This window comes from Zophobas morio, unplaced genomic scaffold (assembly GCF_036711695.1).
Source record: "Zophobas morio isolate AGI-343-1 ecotype UQ-CSIRO unplaced genomic scaffold, CSIRO_AGI_Zmor_V1 ptg000021l, whole genome shotgun sequence".
Taxonomy (NCBI): domain Eukaryota; kingdom Metazoa; phylum Arthropoda; class Insecta; order Coleoptera; family Tenebrionidae; genus Zophobas; species Zophobas morio.
In genome coordinates this window covers 6,122,148-6,142,447 of record NW_026972126.1, presented here as the reverse complement: position 1 = coordinate 6,142,447, position 20,300 = coordinate 6,122,148, and the positions used below count along the sequence as shown (strand labels likewise).

Genomic DNA, 20,300 nt, shown 5'->3' with positions numbered 1-20,300 from the left:
TGCATTTTTTATAGGAAATAAAAAAATGCACCAGGAAAGAGATACATATTAGAGAATTAGAAAAAACGAATGAATGTAACAGTGGCGTAAATAACATCATTGCGTCACGAGGGCGTAATTTCCATTTGTCAGATATTAAAAAAAAAGATATTTGATTAATTTTATCTGCTTAAATGAGGAGAGGTCTAGTTAATTATTTAATTAATTATAAGTTACGATGAAGCGAAACAGTTCGATTAGTACATGATTATTATTATTTTATTATTATTCAATATAGACAGGCGTGACATTACTGTATTCTTACATTTTCGAGAAAATAAGCTGAATCGTTCTTGGTTTGATAAAAAAATTAAAATGCCCTGGAACCAAGTTCAAACCCGAGACTTTCCTTTACAAAGCTGGTGCTTGAGTACCTACTCCACGTGACCCACTGGTAAAACTTCTTATTATGTATATAAAGTACAGGCAGAGCTAAACAGTAAATATTATAGTAATAACCTAATATAATAACAAACAAAGTTGAGATCGATCCCTAAACCACAAATACAGGAGTATAATATTTTATAAAATTTAGACATTCTGTACTACGCAAAATCGTGAGCTGCCATCATAAAATTGTTGATGGAGGTGATCAGCCAAATTTTGGTTAGCACTTTACCATCTACTACAAAATTTGACAAGAATCGGTTCAGTAGTTTCGACGCAGACAAACGACAGACGACATATAAAAATAGGAAACTTACTGCTTAATACTGTAGGGGGTCATGAAATGTCAAAAAAACATGAAAGTAGCCAGTCGTCTGTTGGACCCTTAGCTTTTATGTACGCCCGGAAAGTAAAATGTTATCACTATGCTCTAAAGAATTTTATTCATCTGTATTTATAGGCATAATAAGAAATATTTTGATGATTTTTATGGTATGTTATGTTTGTCTGCACATTTTTGCCACTAAAGAAACACTAACTTGAAAAGTTAGACGCTTCAATGAAACACTCTATACTACAGTTTCGACATCCTTTGGTCTCATCAGTACAACATATTTCAGTGGTTTCAAACATTCTACAGTATTTATTGACTTTATATACAGGAACCAGATAACATTAGTGAGATGTAAGATGTAGTGACCTGCTGAGTTACATTTTTGTCGCAAATACTCCGCAATTCTTAATTGAACTATAGCTTTTCATAAGTTGTCTAGCTTTTTGAATTAGTAATCCTTTAGCGGTATAAACTAAAGGATTTTTCCATAAGAAAGAAGTAACACCATTGATACCAGGTGTAATACACTCGAGAACTTAACTAGAGCTTAAATAACAATGCATTTTACAAAACATCAACTTTCTGATCGGGATGAATAAAAAAATTTTGCTCGAAGTTCTAAAATTTTATTCCATAAATTTTAAGTTTTCTGAGAAACGTGTAAGGTTTAAAGAAAGATAGACTGTATGCAGAAGAATATTAAAAGAAATTTCAAAACGTGATCAAAATGGTCAATTTTGCCAGGAAAGTATGGATTTTGCAATTTTTGTAACTTTACCATTTCGAACATGTTTTAAGTTTCTTGTTGTGAAAAGCAGAAAACGTAAGTTAATAAAAAAAAAGATAAAATATAAGCCCCACCTACCCACCCTATCTCAATTGTGATGATTTTTTTTATTCGTAGTTAGCCGGTGGGCGGACCTTAAAATTTTCATTTCTCTACAACCAATTATCTTGTGATTTTTTTTTTGACAACAAAAATCTTCAAACATGGTAGCTTATTTTTGTGGGAAATATGGATTTTGCAATTATGCCCCGCCTCTTTGTCTTGCCTCCAATGAAAAATTCAGCACAATTGAGACAGAGGTGGGTGGGTGGGGCTTCATTTTATATATAGTTTTTATTTAACAACACCGTACTCAAAAACATCTTTCGCAAGCTAATTGCTAGTAGAGAAATGAGAATTTTTCATTTAAACTCCGCCTCCCGGTTCACGACGAGTAAAAAAAAAACATTAGAATTGAGATAGGGCGGGTGGGTGGGGATTATATTTTATCTTTGGTTTTTCTTAAATTTAGTTTTCTTCTTTCCACAACAAGAAACTTGAAACATGTTCAAAATGGTAAAGTTACAAACATTGCAAAATCCATATTTTCCTACAAAAAATTAGCATATTGAACATGTATTAAGTTTCTTGTTGTGAAAAGAAAAAAATTTAAGTTAATAAAAGAACAAGGTAAAGTATAAGCCCCACCCACCCACCCTAACTCAATTGTGATGCTTTTTTTATTGGTCGTTGGCCGAGGGGCGGAGCTTAACTGCAAAATTTTCGTTTCTCTACAAGCAATTATCTTGTGATTCTTTTTTTGACAACAAAAATCTTCACACATGTTCAAATGGTAGATTAATTTTTATGGGAAATATGGATTTTGCAATTATGCTCCGCCCCTTGGTCAATGAAAAATTCGCCACATTTGAGACAGGGGTGGTTGGGTGATACTTATATTTTATGGTATAAGATCAATTTATTGCTAATATACATAGGTATTGTATCGGGTTATGTTCATATGAAAAGTCATATTTAAAAAAAATCAACCGAAGGGACAATCTCCACATCATGTTTTCCAACCAACACAAAAATCTAGCTGAATTTTTGACTGCTTTCCGAATTTTTGACACATTTAAAAAAATTGCATTTCAAATCGAATTTTTTCGAAATTTTGGTCTGGGACCATAAACACGTCATATTTTCGAATCAATTCATCGAGCTGTATTTCCCAGAATTTTTCAAAATTTTTAGGCAACTTTTCAAAAATTTGGATGAATTTTTTACCATTTTCCATGCTTTCGACACAAGTTAAAATCTTCATTTTCCATCAACAAGTTGTTTTTCGAATCATCTCATCAAATCTATTTCCCAGAGACTTTTTAGGCACCTCTTCAAAAATCTCACGCTTGATTTTTTTGAACGTTTTTCGAACGTTTGAGTTGTATAAAAAATTTATTCACAAACCGACTTTGTCTATGTGCTTATAGACATTCTTACAAAACCTCCATGCCATTTCAATAAGATTGTATTGAAATAGTATGGAGGTAATCTAAGAACTTCATGACTTTGCTTTGTCAATGTTTCATCGGTCACGTAACGTCCAACTCTGTTCGTACGAAATGGTGTAAGTAAATTCCAAAGTTCTTTTTTCGAACCAATTGTTATTGGAATTAACACCACGATTAATCAACCATTCCTTCATTTGACTTATTTTAACGAAAATGTAGGAGGTTTGTACAATTGCACTTAGTAATACGGTGCATTGTCTAAAACTACTACGTAGTTTATTCAAGGAATAAGCAGGTTATTCACCCAATTTTGAAAAAGTACTCGGTACATTGTCTTCATTCTGGTAGTTTTATGTCGACTCTGAGTATACAACAACACATTTTCACAGAAGTAAAAATTTTCCTACAAAAGTATTTTTACTGCAACGAAATATTTTCATTTACATAAAATTTTACGCCCGATAGCTTCTTCATATCCCATTGACTTTAAAATTCTAAACAAAGTGGTTCTACCACTTTTAAATTCCAAGTGTACGCGAGCATTCTCCAACAGTGTCAGTTGTAAAATATTCATTCTTGTTATAATTCCAAATTAGTCGTTGCAGGTCCTTTCTAAACATAAAATTTGTAAATAAGTCTGTTTCTGTGCGCTTGGCAGAGCATACTGCATACCTGTAAATTTTATACAGTGCGTTTTTTTATTAATAGATCATAGAGAGTTACATGGTGTAAACTTTAAGTCGGGTTAATGTTTTTTTACTGCGAATTTCAAAATATGCTTAGTTCACATTATTTTTTACAAATATAATCTGATAATTTTTAAAACCAAGGAAGTAAAAATAATCAAAATGAAAATTAAAATAATTCGATCATTTTAATCATTTTACCTAATATTTAATTTTACGCTTTAAATATTCTAATCACTAATCATAATCAGTTTCCGTGGTAAAATCTTGCCCGTAGTTTTGTAGTTAATTGCTCAAAACACTTTTTGATTGCAAATTTTTGTTCTATAACAATAATAATTTGTAAGTATTTCGACAGAAAATTAATTTTCCTAGATTCAGCGCTTTAGATACCACAGTAGTATTTAATTTGAAACAATAAGGCCCTAGACAGTAACAACAGTGACAGCAGCAATAATACTCCACGTTATGTCTTTAAAACAGTTTATCCAACATATAAAAACCACAGCCACCCCTTATCCAGCAAGATCGTGAATGAAATATATTATGTTTGTATCAAAAGTCGACAACACACAGATGACAACAGACGCAAGCGAATGACTTATATTTTCGTATTCTACAGAAAGGTGGAAAATTGAGTACTATTTTATTTAAAAAATATTAAGCACTGTCATTCAATCTTTTATGACAAATCATATGTGATTCAAGCTTTACTATCATTTTGACACTTTTCAAAAATCTATTTTGTCAAACTTTTGTCAAACGATGCCTTTGATATTATTAATATCCGACAGATATGACACTACTGTCAGTAAATTAAGGTTATCTAAATAAAGCACATTTTACAAGTTATGACATTAGTAACTGACAACTGCTCAATATTTTTTTAATAACTGTACCCATGACTCTAGATATTTAACAAAATCACTTATTACAACACTTCGTATAACTTACGCCTGCAACGTACGTAAGAGTCGTCGTTTAAGAAGGTTGTGTTTTATGTGAGTTTTTTGAAATTTATACGAATAAAATGCCTAACTAATTCGTAAAATTTGTTTTGCGGTCTTGAATAAACTGAAGCTTCGTGTATACTTCTAAGCGCGATTCGCGTACTTATCACACAAGTAACTATTTTCGTGAATGTCAAACCGCTATGTAGAGCACATGCGCGTACAATGCATGTATCAAACTTGCATCATGTCGGTGTCTCTAACGTCTTGGCAAACCGGTGGGGAACGAGGGACAATGGCCTTTTGTGCGATGAACAGGGGTTGGATTACCCCCCCAGGGCAGGACCACCATACACGGACAAAGACGCTGGCTTCCCATCAGCCTGCAGTCGTTTACGTCACGCCAATTATCTACTTATTGCCATTAATTAATTATACAATGAACATCGATTTGCAGTTTAACAGTTTACGCAGAGACAAAGAGTCTTCATTACTCTCATAACAGCCCTATTCCAGCACGGAACTCATCGTCTACTCGCTAAATTTGCAATCTAGGACCAAACCAACCTTCGCCCGAAATAGATTCGTTCGGAAAAGTTAAACGGCTAAATAAAAGCTTTTTTATTCTCGAATCAATTTCATTCAGCTCGTATGAAATTCCCCGCCACATCAAAAGAAAAAAAAACTGCATTTGCTCCCACTTGGGGACTTTTTCGCTGCACTCTCTTCGAGAAGTCCGATGCCGTTCACCTTTGTACCATTTTAATGATCTAATAAAAAGCTGTAGTTGTGGCACCCCTGATTCCAATCAGCTGTGCCCACCTTTGCTCCCTGTATTCATTAATCTTGAAGCAAGCGCACACCCACCCTGGACGTAAATGTTGGGTTGGCATTACTTCGTTTAGTTTTCTTTAGAAACTCACCTGTTACCTGAGTTGAGTGTAAACAATGGTTTCAACGCCGCTTTTAAATTATTCAATTACATTTTTTTGTATTGTGGGTTTGGGTTTATCGATTTACGCTTATGTTGTGGAACTGCAAGCGGAAAATAATAGCAAGTATGTCGCCATGTGTGATATTAGTGAACATATGAGCTGTACGAAGGCCTTTAGGTCCGAGTAAGTAGTTAATTTAGCTAATTGTTATGTTTGCGTATGATGTAATGCGCTTTAAAATTTCGTGATGAACGAAAAGATTTATTGACAACTTATCATCATAACAGAAATCAGTATTTGACAGCTTCTAGAGGGAATTCAGAGATGGCGTGGCATGTAACAATTCGTTGTAAACATTTTAAATAATGTGACTTGTTTTACTCATAGTTCGTACGTTTTATTTAACTTTGACTGTTTTCATTTCAGAGCGAAAGTTAAGGAAAATTCTGCATAGAACCATTTTGGCGAAGGGGTAATTTTAGCTTTTTTCGGGGAATTGAATTAAAATGGATTTTTAGTTTTAGTTCTAGTTTTAGTAATATGACATTTTAGTTTTAATTTTAGTAACCCTGTAATTTTATCTTTAATTCTGATTCTGCATGGTTACTATTTTTATATGATATTTCGTACAATTGCTATTCTAGCTTTAGTTTGTCGTCAATTTAACAGTTCTGATTTTAGTTAATATGGCACGTGAATAGATCTAGTTTTCATTCAGCTCCCATATGTTATGTTTTTTTTACTTCCCGAAGCTGGGAAGTATTTTTTATATCATAGCATCCATTATGCGAATGCCTAATTTTCATCTTCTTTCTCTACTTTTCGTAACTCCTAGGATAAGAAGAGATAATATCCGAAACTATTAAACTGATTCTGAAATTTTAGATGTATATGATATTAAAAACCCTGTATAGACGGTAAAACGTAAACCAAAATTTATACATGTAACCACCCTCATCAAAAATTATATGCACCATCACAAAATTTTGCCAAGTAAATTCTCTCTATTTTTAACTTGATGCATTAGGTTGATGGGAAAAAATAGACAAGAAAACTTTATAATTTAGTTTAAAATCCACGAAACTGATTGTTCTAAAATTTTGCGCTATCATTATCACGAACACGCCAAAAGTATACAAGCTTATAAACTTCTCTGGACACTCATTTTTTAAACACTCGCTCCGCTGGTGATTAAATAAATTCGTGACTGAAGAGGCGTTTGTAAAACGTGTTGCATAATACACCATTGTTGAGAAACAAATACGACTGGATGATAAATACAGTCCTTGTAGGTAATTTCTTTAACAAAAGTATTAACTATAAATTAATTAAATCACTTAATAAAATCCTTTTTTAACTATATTGTAACAGTGTGTCAATATAAGTTAAATATCCAAACAAGTGATGTTAAAACACCTCTTACTAAACTGTTTTCTTAAATGAAAAAATGTTCATCCAACTTTTTATACATACAGTATTAGCTTGTGTAATGTAGTATCTTTGGCATAGTCCCACCTCTTGATAGTTTTCGAACACAAATTTTTTATGTAGTTTCTAGTTTTGGTTGGTAAGCCAATAATTTGCATCAGAATAGACATATAAGTACATATTATTTAACAATAGGGTTGAGAGGTCTGGGTTCTCTAAGTGGAGATTGAAATTATAGGATGAAAGTTGAAGTCGGCGTCAGCTTTCATCCATATATCATTTAAAGTCGTAGTCAATCTTCACTAAAAAATACGTGGTCTGTCAGACACGAACAGGAATTTTAAAATATGCAATTGTGGACGTTTTTATTGATTTAAGGGACCAAATATGAAAGTTATGAAACATCATAATTTTTAAATTAAGTAAAGTCACATGATTTTTTTTGGTGCTGTAACGGGCGATAAATTTACTTATTTTTGGAGATGTTGGTATGAATCAGAACAATCGTCATTGTCGTAAAAATCAAGGTTGTTCTTGTGAAACTTGGATTTTATGATTTCACACCATTCTAATCAAGGTTTATAATTTCACAGTTAAATATTGGCGCCGTTTGGCTGGACACGATGTCTTTGTCCAGTTTTATAATTTCATGGTTTAAATTTGTTAATTTTAACAAAAAGCACATTTTGCCACTAAAAATCTTCATATTACAGTTAATTAAGCCTAATTTGGTGGAAACACAAATACTTTTACGACTCCCCAAATAAACTGGTAACTTGTAAACAATTTTGCGAAAACAACTCCTTTGGAGGGGTCTTTACTTATAAAAGATCGAAGGATCCAAAAAAGACCAGAGTCCTCTAGCCAGTTGCCTGTTTAGTGTGTGTTTGTGTTGTGACACAAAGGGGTAAGTGTTAAAATCTCCAAAAATGTGCACGATTTCATGAAAAGTTCAAAGTTTTGTTTTTATTAATATTTTTAAAGTTCAATTTAATTTTGATAATAAATCGCCCTTTGTATTCTCGATTGGATAACGTTTTGAGATTTAGATCTATTTTTAAAGATTAATTTGCATTGAAATTATTAGTTAAACAGTTATATTGTTTGATGAACGCTGACCACGCAACTACTATAATGTTCCTTACCAAATTTTAGAGTTGTTACAAATTTTTGAGTTGTTACCAAATTTTTGAGTTGTTACAAATGTTTGAGTTGTTACCAAATTTTGAGTTATGGTACCAATTTTAAGTTTTGTTATATTTTGTTTTAGATTTTTTTTAAATATTTGTTTTATTATGCTTTCAAAGATTTAGTTTCAAAGTTATAAAGTTTTCTTGAATTTATTTAAAAATGTTTTAATACTGAAGTTCATTTTCTGATAATTATATTTGCATATTAAACTACACTACAATTTATTGTTATACCAAATTATTCTCATATGACTAAATCTCTTTTGTACATACTCATTTCTAAATTAAATATAATTATTCATTTAAGCAAAATGCATATACTTGAAGTAGTCCCTTTGTCCAGTCACTAGAATGTGTTACCATCATCACGAACCAGCCTACGAACAAATAAATAATATTTTCACTATATGTCGGGCACAAGGTCCACGACAAGAGTTTTACAGTTTTATATATAATAAATTAACAAAAGTTAATTTAATGAAAATCTCCCAAGCCCGTCACATATAGGAGAAAATTTGGCGCAGTCGGTAGGATAGGTTTTTGAACTGGATGTATATGCTTTTGTTTGTTTGAGAATTGTGCGTTCTAGAAAAATTGAAAAATTTAATTTTTAATATTTTATTCACTAATTGTTGAGAAATAATGTTGTTTAGAAAGAGAAAAGAAATGGTAAGGACTTTTGAGCGTTATTTTCGAGAATTTGTTTTTTGACTGGTAATACTTGAGTACGGACCTGGCGCGAACGATTTTAAGGACCATAATTAACCCATTAGCCACACTCCATTGTGACCGTGAATGCGTGCGGGATGTGTGGGATGGCTTAGGAGGTCAGATTGAACTATTTTACGATCGAGCGAAAAATGCGTAAAGTTTACTTCCTAAATACTTGCTTATGTAGGATTATTGCAATCGACGAAAATACTGAGTTACGTAGAAATTAAAATTTTTAAGCTAGCAAAATGTCAGTATCAAAGATACAGTTTAAAAAAGGGCGATTGAAAAATGTGATGGATAAGTGCATTATTTTCATGAAAAAAAATTTTTTTTTCATTAAATTTTAGAAATGTTATAAAAACAGTAAAAATGGTGTTTAGTGACTAACTTATTTTTGGAAATTATTATTCATTAATTTAGGAATTTATTTCAGTAAATGACAAGATCAATAAATAGAATAATAAATTTTAGTAGATTGACAGATCTAGTTATATCCGTAAAAAAAAAAGAGGCCAAAATCGCAGTTATTTTATAAATATTCCAGGTGGTGATTATTTTTAATTAAAACAATTGAAAGAGGATTGACAGGTGTTTAAGATGATTCCGTTGTTTCCAGTTTTTTTTTTAAGTACACACTGTATTTAAATTTGTGCATTTTGGTAGTAGAATGAAGAGTTATTTTGTAAACACAGTAACCATAAACAATTTTTTTTTTTAAAGGAAAACAGTATTACAATTTTGCGCAAGATATAAAGCACATCACGAGATCAAGCACATATTAAGAGTAACTTGCACTTTTGTGGTAAAATTGTTTGAAAAGGTGATATTTCCGTATTATTTAACACCCAGCTATAAAACTTCGTACCCCGTAATTTAATTTGAAGCTAACGAATCACGAGCGACGAAAAACAAAGAAAACGGAGAGAAACATTAAAATTTCAAAGTCTGTTCTGAAATGTCCATTTTTTTTTATGATGTATTTGGTCTAAATTAGCCGGAAATCTATTTTAACGAAATTCATTTATGAGAACTAAAGTATTAAAAAAAAAAAAGTAAACTAGTTAACTTCGTCTAACCCCAGAATTGGTAATAAAAATAGGCAGATCACCATGACGAAGTCACATAAATTTCGTCATGCTTCATCTTAGAATTAAAATCTCACTTTCCTTTAACGTTCGGGAATAATTGTTCAAAATTGAATAGTACATACAGACGCGTTATTGAACCGTTTCGATCAAGCACTATTACCGGGTGAAGCTCTCCAAAAATTCCGAAACTGCAGACAACGACAGGATGAACCTGTACAAGAATATTCTGAGCGATTACAAATAATTGCCGCTTCTACTTGGAAAAAAACCGGTGATCAAAGAAAAGATAGAATTTTGGCTGAACGCATTCAAGAAGAATGCTTATATCAATTTCTTAACGGACTATTACTAAATTTACAAGCAAAAGTTTATGCAGGTGATCCGATTTCATTTGAACAAGCAGTTAAAATCGCCATTAGAGAATCACAGATAGAAAGATTGCTGAAAAAAAATAACCGAAGTGATATGATTCGTAAACTGGACAATGATCCAGATGCTCGTGAAAATTTAAATAAAAAATCTAACGCAGTTGGGACATATAAGGAATTAAAATCAAACGATGAAAAATTGATTGCAAATACTTATTTTTCAACAAATCAGAAAAATAACGAGAAAAATGAAAACACTGCAAGAATGAATCTGCGACAACCGTATAATAGAAATTTAAATCAGTATCGACCAACTGGTTTTAGTTATGGCTTTGCTGCGAATATTTGCAAATATTGTCACAAGGCAAGAGGACATTACATTACATGCCCTAATATAGTTTGTTTTCAATGTGGCCAAAGAGGTCACATCAGGTCAAATTGTGCAAATCTGACTAATTATCGGCAGAATTTTTGGACGACACAAAGACGACCAAATAATAATAATAACTCGAGGGTTGGATTTTATCAAGCTGAGAAACCTCCTGTAAATATCCGGAACACTCGTAAAAATCCATTCACTAAGCCAGTGTTGGTCGAGCGAGAAAAGGACATCAGTCACACATTAAAGCCAAGTAATATCAATAACCATAAAACTATTTTTAAAATTAATTTAGGCTCCGAAAATTTAAATGCGTTTATGATTTTTACAGAATGTGGGAAACAGTTGCATGCAATTATAGATACCGGATCGGAAATATCACTTGTAAAAAGTCGAGTAATTTGTGAATTAAATTTAATAACAAAAGTATTTAAATCTGATACTGAATTAGTTGACGTACAAGGTAATGCAATAACTCAGTGTGGGTCGGTTGTAATGGTCTTAACAGATAAAATTAATTTAACATTTAATCATAAGTTCATTGTAGTCCAAGATAATATTCGATTTGGTGGTGATATACTAGTAGGTTTGGATTTTATGTCTAAACATTCGGCAAGTATTTGTTGGAAGCGTAAAATTTTTAAACTTTATGATATTTCATTTACTCTGCTCACGGAAGATGAGGTCAAGGTTGGATATTTAAAATTAGATTCTGAAATTGAGAAACAATGTCAATGTTCAGATTGTTTGTATAATAATTCAATAAGGATCAATAATCGCTATAAAAAAATTAAAGACATGATAAAGATGCCGTTAAGTGAACAAGAAGTTGGCCCAATAATGAAATTAGATGAAGATCTGCTCCAGATTAACAATGTACCTGAAGGAAAAATGTTAAGTTCCAACGTAAATGTTTTTAATTCTAGTGGCGAACACATTTTGAGTCCAGTGAAGGACTTAGTGTTACCCGAGAAAGGGGTTGTTTGCTCAAGGGAGCTAGTGTTACCCGAGAAAGGGGTTGTTGGTTGCTCAGTAAAGGAGCTAGTGTTACCCGAGAAAGGGGTTGTTTGCTCAAGGGAGCTAGTGTTACCCGAGAAAGGGGTTGTTGGTTGCTCAGTAAAGGAGCTAGTGTTACCCGAGAAAGGGGTTGTTTGCTCAAGGGAGCTAGTGTTACCCGATAAAGGGGTTGTTGGTTGCTCAGTAAAGGAGCTAGTGTTACCCGAGAAAGGGGTTGTTTGCTCAAGGGAGCTAGTGTTACCCGATCAAGGGGTTGTTGGTTGCTCAGTAAAGGAGCTAGTGTTACCCGAGAAAGGGGTTGTTGGTTGCTCAGTAAAGGAGCTAGTGTTACCCGAGAAAGGGGTTGTTGGTTGCTCAGTAAAGGAGCTAGTGTTACCCGAGAAAGGGGTTGTAGGCTCAATGAAGCCAGAGTTACCCGTGCAATGGGAAGGTGATGTTATTAATGATGTTGTTAAACTGCAGTTATTTAGTTCTAAGGAGCAGAAGTGGCGCGATAGTTCTGTGTCCTCGAGGACTGAAAAAAAGTTTTAGGTCAGTAAAGGAAACTGACAGTTGTTTAATACTTGACAGCAAGGTCAAGGAAATTGAGAACTCGAGTGAGCATGATTGTTATAGGTCAGTAACAAAAGATGCCATGAAGGCACAATCTGCTAAATGGTCTGGCCAACCGTGTCACCACTTTTTGTCAGAAAGACCGAGTATAGGTGTCAATAACTTGAAAACTAATGAAAAGGTTAAAAAGAAGTTATACAAAAAGGAGATTGTAAAAGAAAATAGACCCGACATGATCTTAGTCGCTGAGTTAGGAATGGATGATAAAATAAACAAAGGATATCCATTATATTTAACATCAAGAACAGTAATCCCTCCTAACTGTCGCAAATTATGTCAGGCCTTAGTCACTTATTGGGATCCGTTAAAGTTAATTATCGTAGAACCCTTATCACCAACTATTGAGTCGTTATTTTGGCTGGCAAGAAGTTGTAACAGAGCAGAAAAAGAGATTGTGATTTTATTAGTGAATGTGTTGCCACATCCAATAGAATTAGAAAAAGGAACTAAAATTGGAACTTATTCATTTATAAGAAGAATACAAGAGAATAAAAATGGAGATGATTTAATAACAAAAGAAATCTCTGAAGAAGAAATTCAGGAATTATTGGATATTCTAAGGTACCCCAAGGAAGATAAAGAAATCGCAGAACCATTGGAACAATTGATTAGAGAGTTTGTTGACATATTTAAAACACCAAGCCAACCTTTAAAATGCACTAATAAAGTTCAGCATAGGATTATCACGGAAGATGTTCCACCCATCAGTAAACGTCCATATAGAGTACCTTATCATCGTCATGAGATCTTAGATAAGGAAATACAAACATTGTTAGATAATAACATAATAGAAGAAAGTACTTCACCATGGTCTTTTCCAGTCTTGCTAGTAGAAAAAAAAAGACATCCAGGAGAAGAGCCTGAATTCCGATTGTGTATTGATTATAGAGAACTTAATAAGATTACTAAACCTGATTATTTTCCGTTACCAGTCATAACCGAAACAATTGACCAACTTAGTGGATCAAGCTTATTTTCTGTATTGGACTTAGCAATGGGCTTCTTTCAAATACCCTTATATACCAAATTTACTGAAACAAATGCATAAAGCACTCACAGAAGCTGCTAAAAATTTAGAAGGATCCATAAATCAACGTTGCGAAAAATACAATAAAAATGTAATTACGAAAGAGTATCAGCTAGGAGATAAGGTATGGCTATATACACCATCTATAAAAGGAAAGAAATTAGCTACAAAATTTGTACCAAAATGGACTGGACCCTACAGAATTGTTTTAAGAACTGGACCAGTAAATTATAGAATCATCGAAATTGGTTCTGCTAATGAACAATTAGTTCATGCAGCGCGATTAAAACCTTGGAAAATAAGAACAGCAGAATCTGATGACCAACTAGAGAATGAAGAAACTGAAGATATTCAATTAAAACTGGATTATTCTGATGAAAGTGATGATCAAGAAGAACTTGATTGGATCGAAGGGCCAATTGATGTAAATCAACTATACGAAACTGCAAATCCAAATACACTAACGGTATCCACAGAAAATGGTGAAAATCTAGAATTAAAAGACCCGTTATATGTCTCATTAGATGACATCGTTATAAGCGACGAACAAAATGTAAAAGTCAAACAAGAAAATGATATTCAAAAAGAAATAAGTTCTGCTGAATCAGAAGCTTCTGATATGAGTTCAGACAGCTTAAACTCTGAAACAGAGGAGTTAAATGAACCAACCTCATCTATCGTGCGTAGTCCACCGCGTCATGCTTATCATACAAGGAGCAAAGGACAAGCTCCCGAGTATCCGTGGGTATTACATAAACATATATAAAGAAAGTTCTAAGTTAAACGTATCAAATACAGATTTGGCAAGTTTAGAACTCTATAATTACTTTTAATCCAAGATAGTAGTTACGTGGTCTTATTATTTTTTAGGAACCATCCAAAAACGAAGTGATGATACTGACTACAAAGAGGCGTAAATATATATATCTTATTACTGCATATCACGGAGATTAAAACACTTGCCCCTGCTGGCATAGTCTTACTTTTCAATTATTAATCTTTTTTTAAAAGAGGACTCTCACTAACAATAGATAGTAGGATTTTGATTTTAGTATAAGGCTTTTACTAACACACATTGGGAATGAGTGTTATAGATCGACATATTATCGAGTGGGTAGAGTCAAGAGTCAACTCTTGAGCATGGGAATGATGTTATCCGAAGACCCACATGCCAGCGAGCTTAAAGTCCGAAACAAAGAACTTAGCTGAAGGACCATCAACTTTTAAGAATTTTGAGAATCGATTGAGGTTACTGCAAAATTATCTCAATCTGGACAGTTAATGAAAAGGAGTCCTTGGTGACACGACTCGATTGTGCTGGCAAACATGAAAATTGGAATCCTCCCTCGATCTGGTCGAATCTACATTCCCTATGTGAAGACGCCTTTCCATCTATGTTTCAAGACGGATAGAAGAAAGATTATAGTAGTTAGGAATTTTAGGTAAGGAAGTTGCCTGGTCAGAAATCAAATGTATGCTAATTAAAGCATAGCATTTGCTTCCCTAGCAGGGAGGAGATGTAACGGGCGATAAATTTACTTATTTTTGGAGATGTTGGTATGAATCAGAACAATCGTCATTGTCGTAAAAATCAAGGTTGTTCTTGTGAAACTTGGATTTTATGATTTCACACCATTCTAATCAAGGTTTATAATTTCACAGTTAAATATTGGCGCCGTTTGGCTGGACACGATGTCTTTGTCCAGTTTTATAATTTCATGGTTTAAATTTGTTAATTTTAACAAAAAGCACATTTTGCCACTAAAAATCTTCATATTACAGTTAATTAAGCCTAATTTGGTGGAAACACAAATACTTTTACGACTCCCCAAATAAACTGGTAACTTGTAAACAATTTTGCGAAAACAACTCCTTTGGAGGGGTCTTTACTTATAAAAGATCGAAGGATCCAAAAAAGACCAGAGTCCTCTAGCCAGTTGCCTGTTTAGTGTGTGTTTGTGTTGTGACACAAAGGGGTAAGTGTTAAAATCTCCAAAAATGTGCACGATTTCATGAAAAGTTCAAAGTTTTGTTTTTATTAATATTTTTAAAGTTCAATTTAATTTTGATAATAAATCGCCCTTTGTATTCTCGATTGGATAACGTTTTGAGATTTAGATCTATTTTTAAAGATTAATTTGCATTGAAATTATTAGTTAAACAGTTATATTGTTTGATGAACGCTGACCACGCAACTACTATAATGTTCCTTACCAAATTTTAGAGTTGTTACAAATTTTTGAGTTGTTACCAAATTTTTGAGTTGTTACAAATGTTTGAGTTGTTACCAAATTTTGAGTTATGGTACCAATTTTAAGTTTTGTTATATTTTGTTTTAGATTTTTTTTAAATATTTGTTTTATTATGCTTTCAAAGATTTAGTTTCAAAGTTATAAAGTTTTCTTGAATTTATTTAAAAATGTTTTAATACTGAAGTTCATTTTCTGATAATTATATTTGCATATTAAACTACACTACAATTTATTGTTATACCAAATTATTCTCATATGACTAAATCTCTTTTGTACATACTCATTTCTAAATTAAATATAATTATTCATTTAAGCAAAATGCATATACTTGAAGTAGTCCCTTTGTCCAGTCACTAGAATGTGTTACCATCATCACGAACCAGCCTACGAACAAATAAATAATATTTTCACTATATGTCGGGCACAAGGTCCACGACAAGAGTTTTACAGTTTTATATATAATAAATTAACAAAAGTTAATTTAATGAAAATCTCCCAAGCCCGTCACAGTGCTAATATGTTTTTCATTACAAGTTTTGTAGCGAGAGAGCAATAAAAACACACAATCAAAGACAGTCATGGATTTTTGAAAGTTTGTCGTTGATCGTTTCATTTTCAACTCAAACTTTCAAATTGACGGTAACCTGACAGGACGAAAATTCTATTAGAAAAATTTAAAAAATCTGTGGCTGTCTTTGGTTGTGTTTTTTTTGCTGTCTCTATAGCTATTTTATAAAATCCTTGACTTTTTCGCTAGTCCTACTTTATTACTTACCGAGCTTAAGCTGAGTAATTGGGTCCATCCGAAGAATGGTTCTTCGACGTTTCATGACCTCTAGAGTACGAAAAAATAGGTCTCGTGTTTTCGTCTGCCTCTTGGCTATGTCGATTTTTATTCGAAAGATAATTTCCGAAACGTAATCAAAATTTGTCTAATCATACCCATGGACTATGGGATGATGTGATCTCAAAATTTATGTATAACAGTAAATCTTATTTAAATTTTATAAAATAAGATACTTCTGCACTTGTGGTTTATGAATCCGTGTTGAGTTTTTACCCTAGATATCCAGATTTTTGGGGAAAAAATCCAAATTGTGTAACAAAAGCTCTAGAATTTTGCAATCCTTAATTAAAATGTATCCGTTTATCCTGTCCCAAAAATTGATGACGTCATTCCAAAATTTTGGCGAATAAATCCTCTCCAAAACGTACCATAAACGGTTGTTGCATGTGTCAGTCATGTTAAAATAAATAAGTACTGGGAGAAATAATTTAACTTTCACACAATTGCACACGTATGTATTTATTAATCATCAAATATGTATATTATAGAGCTGAAAACAATTTTATTGCTGTTGAATTTTTACCAGTAGATCCATATTGTAAAAAATAAAATAATTAGTTGAGAACATTTTTTTTTACATATATCTGCATGTACAATCTTCTGATCTTTTTATCCCTGCACTGCTAGACTTTTAATATGACACTTATGGAACTATACCTAACTTAGGGTGCTACTTATCAGCTAGGTACCTGTAGGCAATGGCAACCCTTATAACCGGGTATTTGCACGCAAGTACTCTATAACCCAGTTGGGGAGACCTGCCACATGGGGTAGACTAACCGCGGCGCGCAACTGACCAACATCCATTTTAATTAAATCAAGAACTATTTTCCCAAAAAATTTGAATATACGATACTGTTATGTATTATTAATATTATACACCTATTCAAATTAATATGTGTCTTTGCTGATGTTGATATCGTCAAAACAAAATTTTATTATGAAAAAATTCTTGATGATGCTAACACTGTTGGCGAAACGTTGTGGTATTTTGTCTTACATTATTTAATATTTACGGGCTGTTGTTTTATTTTTGTAGCCCTAGGTTTTTAAGAAGTGATGCATTAAATGGAAGATAATAGTAATAGTGTCTATGATGAGAAGATTTGTTGAGAATCTTAAGTATCTTATTTGTCTTTAGTTTGCTTAGAGCCATCATAGTGACATCAACTGTTAAACAAAGGGATATTTAGTACACATATTTTTAAAATATGATTATGAAAATTCAGTTGTAAAAGAAAAAAATCATTGTTTACTGATAGGAGTATCATTTTTCTTGTAGTTTGATTTGTTTTATTAAGTGCCTTTTTAGCAAGTACTGCAATGTATCGGGTGTTTAATTGAAAAAGTCATCAAGTTGGCCTTGATTTTTTAATTATTTTGAAATATGTTTACAATTAACGTAAAATTTAATCGACGACAGCTGACAACGCGGAAATGTCAAGTAAATCTATACAACAGTATGAATTAATAAAACACATACGTTTTTTGCTACGATTTCTTCTATCAAAAAGCAACGCCAACTTGATGACTTTTCAATTGAACACTTTGATATTTTTGACGAGAAGTGTAAATATATTCCATCATACCGATGAGTTCGTGTATCAAACATGTATCACCACAAAACCATAAATATACATATATTTACTCTAATATAGAGGCCAGGCAAGTAATATCACACTAGATCAATTAGATATCTAGAAGTTCTTCAGGGGTTATTTTAAACCATTGAGACTTAAAATAATAATAATAATAAAACCAAAATTTCAAATTTTATATACTATGTATGTGGTGTATGAAGTATGAATCATACAACGTCTTCTATACAGGCTACTTTCGCGGATGTTTCCACTTTTAAAAGTGTAGAAGTTTGTAGATATGAGGGTCTAAGTATAAATGAGACGTAAAATTAGAAGCAGTGAGTTGAGTCGACGTAATTACATTTGAGAAAGTACCTACTGAAGATCTTAAGAAAAGAAGTAGTTTGTAGCAAGTTTTATATCAGTTAACTATTAACCGAGTAATTTCAGAATTAAAAGATATCTTAAAATACGGATTTCCTTAGTCATCCAGTTTTCTTTTTTTTTAAGTCGTTTCATAACTTCCTCTTTTGCTTATATTTGATGTGGATTATCATCATAAGTATGTACCTATTTGTAAAATAAATATACACCAGATTCGGTCAACTCAAATTCCAAATAATACTTGTACATACGCACAACTTCCTTCGCCCCTGAAGACAACAAATAATTATTTACTATAGTTTAAAATTTTTAAAACACCTAAATTAGGTGAGGCGTTGCTGTTAGAAATTGTAAAATTTGATTATACAAGCGTACAAAATAAGAAGTTGTTAAATGCAATTAAAATTATGTCGTGATGCACGTTTTAAGTGAGATTTATTGTAAAAAGAATCGGACAACCACAATAATTCTTTCGATGGGATGAATAGACACATTTTGTTTGCGTTTTACCCTCGACTAGCAGTTTTGGGCTTTGAAGTTTCGGAGTCATCAGTATGGCATTTCCGGTTTTTGGATTTTACTATTATGTAGTGAAACAACAAGGAAACGTGATTATAAATTTACACATTCATCAAAATTTCCTGAAATACCAGTTGGGACGTACTTATCAAATTTCTTTGCAAATACTGAAGTAAAACACGAAAGCAATCAACAAATCTGTATTTTTCTGTAAATCTTGGTGATACTACTTGTTAATATAAGAATCGTGATTTTGTTCGTGCAGTTTAGTTGCAGCACAGTTTTTTATAGCTTTAATAGATTTTTCCTCATTTTGTAAGCATATTTCTTATTAATGATTTTCTAGATACGGCAAAGGATTTGGTTTGGTTTCCAAAGACTCATTTTTCTACAAACCGAACAGCCTTTTGGGAATTTTATTCTACAGCTTGGCAGCCACTTTAGGTAATGCCGCACACGCACTGTTTGTTTAGTAAAATGTCTAATTAACATCTTTATTTTTACAGCGCAATCTAATTCTCCGATCATAACGAGGCTTTCCTATTGGTCGACCGTTTTGGCGAATCTCATGTCGCTCTACTTTGCCTACGTTTTATACTTCAAGCTGTACGATTTTTGTGTTGTTTGTGTTTCCATTTACATGGTCAACATCTTGTGTTTGATTTTCACCCATCTGAAGCTACGTAAACTAATTATTGATGCTCGTATGGAGGCTAGCAAAAAGGCAAACTAAAGCGAGAACTCTCGTTCTTTGCCTACCTGTCCGCAAGAGGGAGCCTAGTGTATGAGTCTTAAGACTGTACATTAATTATAGATGTTGGTTATATAATTGATTATTTTTGATGTTCACATAACAATTAAAATTTCAGAAAAACCTGTTTCGTTTGTTTTCTAATGCAGTAGCTCGCTGATTATGTAGGAATCAACCGTTGTATAATGCGCTCCGGTTATGTTATTCCTTCAATAGCACTTGCCGTGGAGTCAAACCCACACATACATTGACGCAATCGCTGAAGAATTCTGATAAAGATGAAGAGGCGGACTCGACTTATTGGGACACAGACGCCAATAAAGGGAGCCACAAGGAGCAAAACAAACACGACAAGATCTCGAGGCTGTTTCTTTGTCTAATATTCTGAATATTTGATCCAATTAAAGCGGATCGTGGTCCAGCCGAGGTGAAAAGCGTCAGATGGCTTGGGAAAGTTCAGGGTTTTGAAACACTCTGTATACGATTATGGTCCGATCAAGGATTGTGCTGTTTGTATAACACACATGTAGCGAAAT

The 20,300-nt window shown here is 32.8% G+C and overlaps 1 protein-coding gene across 3 annotated transcripts; it reads left to right on the top strand.

The window, feature by feature from the left end:
- The first annotated feature begins 5,492 nt into the window (after positions 1–5,492).
- LOC135132123 (vitamin K epoxide reductase complex subunit 1-like protein 1) lies at positions 5,493–19,887 on the top strand. Of its 3 annotated transcripts, none has more exons than XM_064060084.1 (3): positions 5,493–5,791; positions 19,360–19,457; positions 19,520–19,887. In XM_064060084.1, exons 1-3 carry the CDS (start codon positions 5,622–5,624, stop codon positions 19,744–19,746), a joined length of 495 nt encoding a protein of 164 aa, XP_063916154.1. In that variant the 5' UTR covers positions 5,493–5,621; the 3' UTR covers positions 19,747–19,887. The 3 variants fall into 3 exon arrangements, with proteins under 3 accessions (XP_063916154.1, XP_063916153.1, XP_063916155.1); XM_064060085.1 differs by lacking the exon at positions 5,493–5,791 and adding an exon at positions 12,393–14,873; XM_064060083.1 differs by lacking the exons at positions 5,493–5,791; positions 19,520–19,887 and adding an exon at positions 5,814–14,873 and having other exon boundaries at positions 19,360–19,444.
- The last annotated feature ends 413 nt before the right edge of the window (positions 19,888–20,300 follow it).

Coding starts and splice junctions, on each gene's coding strand:
- LOC135132123 (XM_064060083.1), top strand. CDS start 10,494: ATGATTCGTAAACTGGACAATGATCCAGATGCTCGTGAAAATTTAAAT.